General features: G+C 40.8%; 1 protein-coding gene across 2 annotated transcripts in view; it reads left to right on the forward strand.

Annotated features, from left to right (window-relative positions):
• The first annotated feature begins 4337 nt into the window (after positions 1 to 4337).
• Positions 4338 to 13795, forward strand: part of mllt1a (MLLT1 super elongation complex subunit a) — an 81461-nt gene continuing 72003 nt past the window's right edge. For both annotated transcript variants that reach the window (XR_005945177.1, XM_041205145.1), the window contains exon 1: positions 4338 to 4446. Coding sequence is in view for 1 of the 2 variants with exons in the window: in XM_041205145.1 (XP_041061079.1) it covers positions 4435 to 4446 (12 nt within the window). In the remaining variant the exon portion in view is untranslated. The remainder of the gene's footprint in view (positions 4447 to 13795) is intronic.

The following is a 13795-nucleotide window of genomic DNA, read 5'->3' on the forward strand; positions in this document are numbered from 1 at the left end:
ATAGAAATAAAATGGGTGTTTAGACTTCAGTAGAATTTGAGAGGGTATGGTTCCTTGTATTGAGAATTTATACAACATGCCTGATTGACATGGATAGTTGACATGCAAGTGATTTGACTTTGTGGTTCCAGCTGTTTCCTTTCCCTTGGAAGCTAATGGTGAGTGGCCATCTGCGTTCATCCTGCTTCTGAAGTTCTTTACTTGGCTTCCAAAAGATTACGAAATCTTTTTATTCTGGACTCTCTTCTTTCTGACCCCAGACCTGTCCCCTCTGCTTTCCTGCCTCAAACCAGTCAAACTGACTTCAACTTATTTGCTGTCTGAAGGGAAGGAAAAGCATGGCTTTTACAATATCTTAAATTTCCCGATAACAAGTCCCATGCTGGGATTAAATGTCCTTTAAAAAATGGTTAGCTCTGTCATTCTGGGATATTTCCTAGGTGTCAATCAAATAAACAAGCACGCATCAGTAACTATGATGGTCAAATTTCAAATATTTAAAGGTGTACCTTCCTGCCCAGTTCACATCTCTTAATGTCTCTTATCAATCAGCGACAGCCAGTGGGTCATAAACCAACTAATTTGTTTTCACTGACTTCACAAACAACTGTGATCCATTAACCTGTCTCTTGCATTGCTGTCAAACATATGACATTTGTGGTTCTGCTGTCAATCGGTCCCTTGTGATTTCTGGTTCCTTCACTTTTTTGTGATCTTTAATTCCCCAGAAAATTAATATTAATCCAATTCCCCATAATATTAATATTAATCTTTTTGGTTTTCCCAGAATTCATCGCTGGCTGTTCCATAATTTCAATATCAACTTCTTCTGCAAAAGCTGAGACAATTACTTACTTGTTGTTTGTTCCATTCCCTTAACTTCCATCACAAACTTATTTCCTATACCTCTTATCAGTCCTTCCCCAATCTTAATTATTATTTTTCTACAGATTTGCTTAGACAACTTCTTGGGTTTTGCTGGCATTGTTTGAGCAGAATTTTGCTAATTTATAATTTGTTGTACATCAAATACAGCATTTTTGACTGAACCAGCAGTCTGGGATTAGTCTTAACAATAGTGACCTGGAGTTTTAATGAACTTTCAAGAGACATGTCATTGATAGACTCTCATGGATGTTTCAGAAATGGCCAGATACTTTGAAACAGGGAGCTTGAAGTGCAGCTTTGATCCAGAATGACAATATGGATGTATTGTTGTATTGATGGTACATGACTGATAGTAAATGGATGATTTTCACTGTGAAAACTGTATTAAATATTTTATGTAAAATAAATTGTGATTTACAATTGTGCCTTGTCTTGCTAGCGTATTTTTCATTTCGCCTTCCATAAAGACATGAGAATGTGGATAATGGCATGTGTAAGATTATAGTAGTCAGCATACACAAATTCCAAAGGGTTATTATGCCATGCTATTGTTTAACTAGATATTCATCAGTAAAAGTGCCCTCCTAATTGTAGAGGTTTGTGAAGTCCACTGACATTGAGCCTCAGGGATATCTAATACAATACCTATGAAATTTTTAACTTCATTTGTGCCCTTTCCACCTCTTGTTTAAATATTTCCCATTAATGATGCACCATTCTATTTGTCATTATTTTAATTCAATTCAATCTGAGCAAGGTACCCATTTATCACATATAATTTGTTATTTTCCATTTAAGTGCCCTTATCATCATCGACTTTTCCCTCTAATGCTGAACCTAATTAAGCTATGGTCACATGCCAACTGTTCCACTACTTTTAGATCAGCTATTTGCTCCGCTACATTGTCTAGAACCAGGTCAGATTGTACTTGCTTTCCTGTTGGGAGCAACAACATATTGACTAAGTAAACTGCCCTGAACACAATTAAAAAAAAACTCTCCACACTCTCACTACAAATATTTTTGGTATCCCTGTGTGTTTTTGGATAATTAAAATATGCTACTATTATAACCATGCTGCTCTAATTTACCTTAAACTTCCACATTTAAACACTGGATTAATAATCCTGCTTACCCCTCCTCCCCTTTCCCACCAGAAATATCCAGTTATCTACAGACCCTTCTCTGGGTGCATCATTTACACTACTAATTTAAGCCACTTCCAAATCTTGTCAACAATAATACCTGGTGCAGAACAGCTTTGTTACAACCATAATTTTATCCAAACTAAAGAGTGTATTTATGTGCCTTGAGTTTCTGACAATTGTCCTTTCCTTCCATGCCAGTGTTTAAAGTGAAACTGTTAAAATTTAGTGTTTCTCCTAGATGCTACCTGAATAGCACAATGGAATGAGGTAGCTGGTTTATAATTGTTAACATGAGTCTCTTGGCTTTAAGTGCTTAAATGGTCCTAGTAAAATCTGCACCTTGTACGGCACTATAGGTCTGCTCTGCTTTGTATCCAAGCAGCTGGTGGTAGAGCATTTATGATGGCGCTGATATGCTGACAGGCAGCATCATCAGCTGGGGACGTTCCTGCCAAGTTATTAATACAGAGCACATGGTCATGAATTAAAGTGAAAGAAGTCCTAAGGTGAATCCCTGTTGAGTGATTATCTTTCCAGGCACTTTGGATGGGATTTTCCAGCCCCGACACTGGCAGGCATCATCGTCATTCGCCTTTCCAAACTTTCCTGTCCCACTTGCTACAATGCCTGCTGGTGTTGGGGCCGTAAAATCCCACTGCCCATGTTTTAATCCTACCAACCATTTTCCATCCCTGCCAAATTACTGAAACGGCTCTTATCAAAATGACAGATGGCATCTTTTAGGACTGTGATCATGGTAATCTCTCTCCTTGCCCTTCTCAATCTGTCTGCAACCATTGACATGGCTGACCAAAACCACCCTCCTCCAATGTCTCTCCTGTGTCATTCAGCTGGGTTGAACTTCTATTAAATAACATTGTGTTAGGTGACACAATATGTAGCGTACATGGGAGTAGAAAGTCACAGTGGGGCATTGATAGATTAAATGGTTGCGCAAACCTCTGACAGATGGAGTCCAGTGTTGGAAAGTGAGGTTATCCACTTTGGACCTGAGGAAGATAAATCTAAACATTTACTAAATGGTGAGAAGTTAGGAATTGTGAAGGAACATAGAGATTGAAAATCCGTGTATGGAATGTTGGCCTTTATCTCAAAGGGGCTGGAACACAAAGAGGTGGAATTTATGTTACAGTTGTATAAAGCTCCAATTATACCCCATTTATAATATAATGTCCAGCTCTGGCACTGCTCCTCAGGAAGGGTAGACTAGCAGGTAGACTAGCTCTGGTGGGCATGCAGCACCGATTCACCAGAATTATACCGGGGTAGAACGGTTAATTATGAGGTTGCATAGAACATTTTTCTATTCCCTTGAGTATGGAAGATTAACGGGTGATCTAATTTAGGTGTTAAAAGATGATTAAAGGATTTGATAAGGTAGAAATTATTTTATCTTTGGGGCAGTATGGGTCAAAGGGGCATAACTTTAAAAATTGAGTTACACCCTTCAGGGGTGATGTCAAGTGGTACTTCACATAAAGGATAGTGAAAATTTGGGAATCTGTTGTGTGGCACTGCATCAAATGCCTTTTGGAAGTCCATGTCCATCAACAGCATAACCCTCAATAACCCTCCCCGTACCTCTTTCAAAAAACTCCAGCAAATTAGTTAAACATGATTTTCCCCTAAGAAATCCATGCTTGCTTTCCTTAATTAACCTACATTTGTCCATGTGATTATTCATGTTGTCCCAAGTTATTGTTTCTAGAAGTTTCCCCACCACTGAAGTTAAACTGGCTCAGTTGCTCATCCTTGGAGTTTGACCCAAAAGTTATGACGCCTGAGAGTGAGTTAACTAATCCTGATTGGATATCCCCATATCCCACCCTCACCCTCCTATTCTCCCTGCCAGTGGCTCTGCGCCAACTCCAGTCCCACAGAGAATGGAGAACATCAATCCACACATCCCCAATCAACCAGCACTCCCCATCCACACTTCCGCGTAAAGGAAGCAGCCAATCCCTGGCGGGTGCTTGAGGCGGGCCATTGGGCCCCGCCCCTCTCGCTACCGATGATTGGTCAACCAGCCGAGCAGCTCCAGTCTCTCCTTACTATTGGCCATCTCAATTGTCAATCAGTCAGTGGAGCGAGAGGTGGGGGGGCGGGAGCGCGGCGAGGGGAAATCCCGCCTTCGCTCGACGCTGATGGGTCACTCCCCGACTGCTCGGCCCCGCCCCTGGCCCTGGCTCCGCGCGATTGGCCGGGACGACGTTCTGTTTTGGAACGTTGCCGAGTGTCAATGTAACAAGTCGGCGCTGCTTCCGCTCCGGGCTCGGCCTGGGATACAATGCGAGTGTGAGCTGTGCAGGCGGCCGAGGGTGAGGCACCGGCACCGGGGGAGGAGGAGGAGGAGGAGGAGGGCGGCGAGGGCGACGCCATGGACAATCAGGTAGAGTCACCGCCGAGGCGGCTGCTGGCTCGCCCACTCCCGCTGTCCCACATGCAATTTAGCTGCAGATCCCTCAGGCCTCCGGGGCGACTCGCGTACAGCAGCGTGAGGAGAGTGCAGGCTCCTGACTGATGGAATGTCTTAAATTCACCCTCGATTATCCCGTGTGCAAAGAAAAAAAATTTTAAAGAAGCACCTAATGCATTAAAGCAAATGCTGACCACCCCTAATTTAAACCATTGAGAGGGGTCTATCTATCTATATATATATATATATATATATATATATATACATATATATTTGGATTTTAGTTGACAGGTACCTGATTGGAAAAATCTAACTACTGTACATCTTTATGCAAGGCCGACTAATCCCTGGAGCCAGGATGAGTTACTGAATCAGATTAGCTGTTTTGCGGGTTGAAGCTTAAGCATTTAATAAGGAAAGAGTTGGCTTTTACGGGTTCTGTTTCAGTGTTGAGATTAAAGATAAGATTTAGTGGTTGGTCTTCAGAAGAAGAATGAGGCAAGGACTTTGTGTAAGGAGCCCTACAGAAATAAAATGGCAGTTAACATTTAAAAAAAATCTTCATGATTTCCAAGCAAACTGCTTAGCAGCAATCCAGCATAACCATTAGGGTGCTCAAATTATTAGCAACCACAATAAGCTATTTAGTGAAGCCTACTAAATCACATCTTGAAGTATGTACTAAATATGAAAGCATAGTGTAAATAGAAGATAGAAGATTTCTCAGTGTTTGCACATAACTAAAGACTTTCAAAATTAAAGTTTGATTGGGCCCTCCCAGTTGGTGTTTAACAAGTTGACAGTCTGGAATCCATTGAAATTTCTAAATATATTTTCCTTTGGAACAGTTTAAAGAAAAACAACTTTAATGTAGTCGTTGAAAGAATATTCTAATTGCAAATATAACATGACTACCTGGCTAATGTCACTTTGGGTATCTTGATTTTAACTTGTAAACCAACATGTAGCCTCTTTAAGATGATCTTCATATTTGTAACATAGCACAATGACTAACAACAGCGGCTGCTGCTGAATGGATTACTGTGACATTTTAAATTCCTTCCAGTACTGTGCAAACAAATCAGCAGTTGCTGATACTAATTTTACATGGCAAAGCATATTTGAATTTACATCAAAGGAATGTAGTTTTCCATCTCATTTGTAGAACTGCCCCGTTAAAATATTTACAACAAAAAAACCTAATTATTGGTAGTACATTGCCAAGCAGCTCTCTTGATTCTCTTTATGGATTAAGTACATCATTTTTCCGAGCCTGAAAATGAGCTCCAGTTATGACAAATAGAGTCCTTTCTGGACAGTGTGGGATATGAAGCATATTTTAATTGGCGAAGTTGACCATAAATACCTTGTGAATCTGTTCTTTTATCTGGTCAATTTTGCTCATGGAAATTCTTGCACAAATGATGACATGCTCTCTACATCATTGTTATCTTTGATTTTGAACTTGAAGTGTGGCTAATTTGCTTTTTTCTCTGGCTACTTTCAACTAAAAGTCTGCCTGAATTTAAAAGTTTTGAATTTTTAAAAAAACTCTTCAATTTTCTTTTCTTATTCTTTCTTGAAGTTGGTGACTTTTGCTGGGATTTGAATCTACAAGTGGTGGGAACCTGTAGGTACCTCATCAAATGGTGATTCTTAATGTTTGAGCAAGGGCAGTCACTGTTGACAGTTGGGTGGCTAAGCCTGATTGTCTGATCACCCAAAGTTCACATATGTACTGTTAGCTGACTAGCGGGAGTCCTGATTGATATACCCTTGGATTGGATTGAATTAGATTAGGCATTTAATAATGTTTAATCATCTAATTGGATTGCTACCTGAAAAGAGAGAGTGTGCAAGATTACAAGGATAAGGCAGGGGAGTGAAACTAGGTGGAATGCCCTTTCAGAGGGCCAGTGCAGACTCGATGGGCCAAATGGCCTCCACTGTAAAGATACTATGATGCCACCCCCCCCCCCCCCCAATAGAGGTGGGGAGGTGCAGTTAATTAGATTTCAAGTCAAAGGATCTTTGTATCAACTATTCCAGCCGTGGTTCAGTAATGGCTGGTTTGCTTCTTGAGACAGAAGAGGTTCAAGCCCACTGTAGATACTTGAACGCGCATACAACAAGTTGACACTCCAGTGCACTGTTGAGGAAGTGCTGCTCTGTTGGAGGAGCCACGTTTCGGATAAGGTGTTACACTGAGGCACCACTTGCTCTCTTGAGCAGTTGTAAAAAAGCCCTATTTGGAGAACAACAGAAGAGTTCTTCTGGTCAATATTTATTCAACAACGAACATATTAAAACAGATGATCTGATTATTTAGCTCATTGCTTTTTGTGGAACCTTGTTGTGCATATCGGTTGCTGCATTTCTCTGCATTGCAGCAGTAACTATACTTTAAATGTGTTTCATTGGCCTTTGGGGTGTTATGAGGTTGTGAAAAGCACTATATAAGTGCAAGTCTGCCTTCAAATGCTGTGAACTGTTTTGTATTAATTTAGCTTGATCAGCACTGTGCTGTAAATTTAAAAAGCACGCAGACAATCATGTCCTCAACTTCCAGATTTGTAAAATAAATTTGTCAGGATTGGCAACATATGGTATTCGTTTCTAAAAATAATGGATAAATGTAGCATTGGATAAACAGACTAGATTTACAGCCAGGTAAAGACTTAGCATTTTCCTTATGTAGTAATGATTTTTTAAAAATAAAATATGTCCAGAAAGACTGGATTACCTGTACAAGAAATGTTATATTTTTAGTTTGCCACCTTCACTATAGAATCCCATTTTGTAGGATTCTATTTGAAGTTTTGTTTGATTAAGCTTAAGTGTGTTTTAAAGCTGTAGGTTTAATTATGTTCACTTGGTACTTCCAGGAACTATACCAGGGAGGTTCTTGAGAAGTTTCTAGGATTAGGAAACTTGTGTCGTCCTTATAAGAACATTTAAGAATCTCTTCCCTCCCTGCTCCCCCTCTTTCTCTGTTTTCACCCCATTGAATGAAAGGTTTCTACAGAGCCCCCCTACTGTGTATGGATGTTTACAAGATTGCTAAAAACTTAATTGGATTAGACCTTTGTAGCATTTTGTGATTTTCTTTCAACCATTTTGCCATTGAAGAATTTGGTAATGGTTCATATTGAAGTTAGTGTTTAAGCTAAAGTGAAAATGAGTCTGGAGATTTATTGCGGGAGTCGGTGTGTGTGTGTGCTGTAGGAGAGGGCGAGAATTATGTGGTCAAGCTAGCTAGGCCAGCTATTCTAATCCAGGACAATGTGGAAAGTTGTTGACTTGTTTCAGACAGTTCCAGTGGGCCTTTACACAAGATGTTGGGAGATGCCAAATATATGCATTCACATATGGTCCTCCACCCAGTGGGGTGGGAGCTGGATAAATTGGACAGTGATGAAGTGGGATGACCTTGAATATTTATTTTGTTGCTTCTGAGTGCTCAACATCTAAGTAACCCTCAAATTCCTGGTCTAGAAGCAACAATAGAGCGAAGCACATATACAAGGTCAGTTGGTAAGATTTATTGACAAAGGCTGTCTGCCTCAGAGCCTTGCAGTAAACTTGGCCTGATTCAGTGATGGGGAAAGTGTAACTTGGACTAACTGTATGGAGGATTCTTATTATTCTTTATTGTCAAGGTGAAATAAGTTGAGATTTACTGCAGTCATTTAGTGCATGTGAGCCCTGGGTTCACTGACCTACAGTGATGCCTGGTCCACTGAAGCCTCACTTAAAATCCTCATCTTTGTGTTCAAATCTCTTCATGGCCTCACCCCTCCTTATCCCTGTACTCTCCCCATCCCTTTCACTTCCAAGAACTACATTTCTCCAACTCTGGCTTTGTGACTTTTCTACTTACTTTGCCTACATTGGAGGCCGTAAGCTCTGCAATTCCCTTCCCCAACCTCTCCACATCTCTCTTCCCTCTTCAAGTCCCTGCTTGAAACCTACTTCATTGACCAAACCTTTATTCTCCTAATATCCCCTCCTTTGACTAGGTGTTAATATTTGATTGATTATGCTTCTGTGGAGCACCTTGGGACATTTTCCTATATTAAAGGCATACAAATTGTTATTGTTGTAAAATAAAGCAACTTAAATGATTTGTATCTGGCCTCGTCCCACTGAAATATTAATCAGCCCACTTTTTTGGAAGATTGGAGAAACACACGTGTTAGGATCACAATATCTCGTTCACATACCAAAAGAGTGTCATTGTTACATCACCTGGGTTGTGCTACTGTACCCTGGTTCTGATGAAAAGTAGCTTGACCTTAATGTCTCTTTCTCTCCACGATGCTGCCTGAGCTGCTGGGTATTCCCAGCATCTTTTGTTTTTATTTCAGATTTCTGGCATCCGCAGTATTTTACTTTTTTGTTGCATTGCTGTCTGTCTAGGTAGTAGTGAATGGAACCTCTAATGGTGAGGGATATGAACCCACTTATGCAAGAGACCAGTGGCAGATACTTGAGGGACCATCTAAGGCAGACCTGAAATTTGTAACTGACTCCCTAAACTAAAATAGCTTGGCTGATGTGGTAGGTTTTAAGAAGTGACTAAAAGGAGGAGAGAGAGGTGGTGAAGTTTTGGGAGAAACTCCAGAGCTTGGGGCCTAGGCAGCTGAGGACATAACTGCCAATGTCCGAGTGATGAAATCAGGCATGTTGTAGAAGAATGAAGCACCAGATGGGGCCATTTGGCCCATTGTGCTTATGCTGGCTGCTGGCAAGAGCTATTCGGTTAGTCCCATTCTCAGCTCTTTCCTCAATCATGCAAATTTTTTGCCTTCAAGAATTTATCTGATTTCCTTTTGAGAGTTATTATTTAATTTTATTCCTCTACTCTCCCTCCACATTTTTCCTTACGTTATCTGTTTTCTTTAGCCAATTACCTTAAATCTGTCTCCTCTGGGTTACTGTCCCTTCTGCTATTGCGAACAGTTTCTCCCTATTTACTCCATCAAAATCTTTCATGATTTTGAATACCTCTATCATATCTCGCCTCCACCTCTGCTTTATCAGTTGGGTTTGCTATGAAGTTTTGGTCACCTCTGCTTTAGGGAGAACAATTCCCAATTTTCCAGGTTCTTCACTTAACTGAAGTACCTCATCCCAGGTACCATTCTAGTAAATCTCCTCTCGAAGGCCTTCATCTCGTCCCCGAAGCGTATGCCCAGAATTGGCCACAAGATACCAGGTAGGGCCTAACCAAAGTTCCATGAATGTTCAGCATAACTCCCTTGCTTTTGTTCTCTATCCCTCTATTTATAACGCCAAAAATCCCCTAGGTCCTCTCAATTTGTCCGATCACCTTCAAAGGTTTGTATAGGTACACTACCACCCCTGTCCCCGGTCTCTGTTCTTACACTCGCTTTACCTACTTAATCTATTTAGTTTATATTACTACCAGATTATAACATCCTTCACTTCTCTGCATTAAACTTCATCTGCCATATGTCTGCTCGTTCATCAGCCTATCTATATCCTGAAGTCTTTTACTATTCTTCTCATTGTTTATTACATTTCCAAGTTTTGTGTCATCTGTGTTCTTTAAAACTATGTCCTGTTTACCTGAGTCCAAGAGATCAATGTGAATTAGAAAGGACAGCGGTTCTAATGAATTTACTCGTTTTTTTATTTGTAGTGGGGCGCAAGCAATTCAAGTGCACAGGCCCTTGAAATTTTTTCACATGGCTGCACATGCATGGTAGCTTGAAGGGCTGTCTTGTGTATGGACTGCCCAGGAGCCGTTGGATTCCTGTGTGGCTGCGAAGCTTAGAGAGAACATTGGTCCTAATACTAATCTGGGGGGACACCTCTGTTTTTCAGACAGGATAGAAATAAACAATCATTCACCGCTATGCTCTGCTATCTGTCATTTATCCATGCAGGCACTGCCCCTTTAATCCATAGGCTTCCATTTTGCTAGCAAGTTTTAATTATTGTAAGGTACTGTATCGAACACCCTTTGAAATCCATATGCTCAAATTCAACTGCTCTACCCTCGTCAACCCTCTCCAGGCCAGAATTGGAGGAAAGCCGAGGGACAGATTTGAACACAAGCCCGAGAATTTTAAGTTGGAGCCAGGGTAGATCAGCGAGCACGGGGGATGGGTGAATGGGACTTGATGTTAGTTAGGATGCAGGCAGCGATCAAGATTGTGGTAGCCTAGTCACTTAATCCTGGATTTGTGTGAAGTTGTTTCCGTTTTGTGAGTAGATTTATTTGTTTTGTTCTGGTGTGAGGGATTTTACTTGAGTTGTTTGCTTTCAGGTATGTTGTGGGGGAGCTGCTAATTTAATTTTTGAGATCAGTGCGTATGACACTTTAGAAAAAACTGTTGCTGTCAGTTTTGATTAGATCCGTGTGAATTTCCCCTAATAGAATGCTACCTATGAGCAGGTGTAAGGTGTGACACATTGCGAAAAAACTAGTCAATGGTTAGGAAGAGTTCTTTTGTAGTTTTGGCTTTCATTGAGGTTTTCTTTTACTCTGCGACTAGAGTGTGCGCTGCAGCTTGGCCCTTCTGCCCAGTGTGGTGTGACACAGTCATATTGATCAAGCAAGTCCTAAGTTTGATTTGTGGCCTCCAGCAACTTAGTCACTCTGAGCAAAGCTGACAGTGCAGCACTATAGTTAACCCTGACATGCCAGACACAAAGGGAAAATTCAGCTCCCCAGTGATACCTTGCTGAGTATGGGCGTTACGTGAGGATAGGATTAGATTCGGCTGCTCTGCTGCCCAACACCTGCCAAGATGCCTGGATAAAGAATGTTCACTTGTGTGAGGCACTGTTGCCAATGGAAGCATACAGCAATACCACAGCAAAATTATTGCAGTGGTGGGGGAAAGGAGGTAGACTTGACCAGAGGTACTATAAATGAGAAGAACAAGGCAGCATCAAAAATCACGAACTGCAAGGAAGTGGGATAAGAATAGAAAATTCAAAAGGACCGGGGGAAACAGAGGAACAAATCTGCTAATATCTCAGTACAACAAAGGAGCCTTTTCTGTATTGCATAGAATCAGTCAGAGATCTGCTGAGGTCCAGAAGTTGGCATGTTTTATGACTGAACTCAGGCCCATTACTACCCTCAAGAGCTCAGTGCATCTATTTGCTGAGCCATTGGGCAAGATTGTATGACATCACTTAAACGCTATTTACAAACACTTTTTGATTCAACTTTGATCCCCATTTGCTTCAGCTTTGCACTTAAACCCTGTATAATTACTGTTTGCAAGAGCAATCCACCTTCATTGTGTTGTAATTTCCCTCAAAAATGAAACCAAATCATTAATGGTCGTCTTGAATTTCTGAGACACCTCACACTGAAGTCCACCGAGAGAAGATGCAGTGAGCTGGGAGAGACGGGTCTCTGTGGTGAAGCTTAGCTGCTGAGTAAAACGGAGCCATGTGTAACGGTAGGTTAAGCAGAGAGTCCACTATGTATGCATTGAATAGTTGAATTTGGGTAGGGGGTGATACATTTTCTTCCCTGAAAAGCATTAATGAACTGGATGTATTTTTCTGACAATCCTGCAGCTTTCGTGATGGTTTTTTATTTTCGTGTTAACCCACAAATTACCAGATTTACTAAATTCAGTTTCCTAATTTGTCATTGTGGGATTGGAACTTGTGATCTCTGCATTGCTGGCGCAGTAGCACAACCTCTAAGTTATATACAATTCTGATGTATTATTCCCAACAATAGCTCTTCTTATTTGTGAATTATATTGTCTTGCTGAACTCAATGTGTATTTATCAAAACCTGATTGTATAAGGAAAACACTTTCTTTCCTACTGTTGGCGTATTGAGATCATGCTAGCTAATGCCAGCACATTTAAACAAGAAGCTTTTTTTGGAGAAAGTATACAGAGTTTGAAGTGTTGTTTAATCATTGTTACTTAAGATTAAATATGAAGTGCATTTCCCAGGAATCTGGTCCTGGAACAATACAATACTGATAAACCTACAGTTGTGTTGTAGGAGATGAAGACTTTGGATATTATGGGGTTCTGTCCCCTGTCACTCTTGTCTTTATTTATGGTAACAACTTTAGATTTATATAGCACCTTTACCGTAATGAAATATTCCAAGGCTTCACAGCATTGTAAAACAAAATATGACACTAAGCCACATAGGGAGATATTGGGTCAGATGATCAAAAGCTTGGATAAAGAGGAAGGTTTTAAGGGATGCATTAAAGAAGGAAAGTGAGGTAGAGCGGTGTATGGAGGGACAACCAGAGTTTGTGGCCTAGGCAACTGAAGGCATGGCCACCAGTGACAGGTATAATTGGGAATGCACAGGAGACCAGAATTAGAAGAGCGCGTATCTTGGAGAGTTGTGGGTCTGGAGGAAATTACAGAAGTAGGAAAGGGGGAGGCCATGGAGGGATTTGAAAACAAGCGTGAGAATTTTAAAATCAAGATGTTGCTTGACTGGGAGCCAGCATAGGTCAACAAGCACAGGGGTGAAAGGGGAATGAAACTTAATACAAGTTAAGACTCGGGCAGCCGAGATTTGGGCTACCTCATGTCTTATGGGGGATAGTGTGTGCAAGACCAGCCAAGGGTGTTATGGCATGGTCGAGTCTAGAGGTAACAAAAGTACGGATGAGGGTTTCAGCAGCAGATGAGCTGAGACAGCGGCTAAGTCGGGCAACTCCACCACAGTGCATTTAGCAAAAGTAAAGAATTTTGAAAGTGAGAACAATTCAACAGTCCAGAACTGTTAATTGTTCAAGATTGTGTCTATTTTCAAGAAGAGCAAGTACACGATCTTGTGTTTAAGAGTGACATGGTTAAACACCACAACATGTTTTTTGACATAGTTGTGTGATTTCCAAGAGCTTCACAATCTGTGTGTTTTCCAAGGATAACATCATTAAATTAACTTTTTGCTCCTCTCGTTTTCCCATCTTTCCAGGGGGGAGCTGACCATAAAAGTCATTTTATTCACAATGTTGCAGTCTAATATTCTTGGATTATTTTTGATGGAAGAATTTGAAGTTTCTATTCAAAACCTTATGATAATTGCAAGGTGTTTAAAGCTGTCCCCCTAGAGTTGCTGCTATTGTTTTGTGGGGATAACAAATGTTTTGTCAAATGTTTACTTTGGACTGTTTACAAGAGTGTGGTTTGAATCATGGATCAGAAGTATGAAAAGCATGCCCATCTCTGGTGAGGTCATTGGTTGCAGTGTTCAGGAGAATGTTCCAGACTTCTTGCTGTGGAACTTTATAAATAATTGTTCTGTTCCAGTGAAATCATCCCAATTAATCAGTTCATATTGCTG

Source organism: Carcharodon carcharias, chromosome 14 (assembly GCF_017639515.1).
Source record: "Carcharodon carcharias isolate sCarCar2 chromosome 14, sCarCar2.pri, whole genome shotgun sequence".
Classification (NCBI taxonomy): domain Eukaryota; kingdom Metazoa; phylum Chordata; class Chondrichthyes; order Lamniformes; family Lamnidae; genus Carcharodon; species Carcharodon carcharias.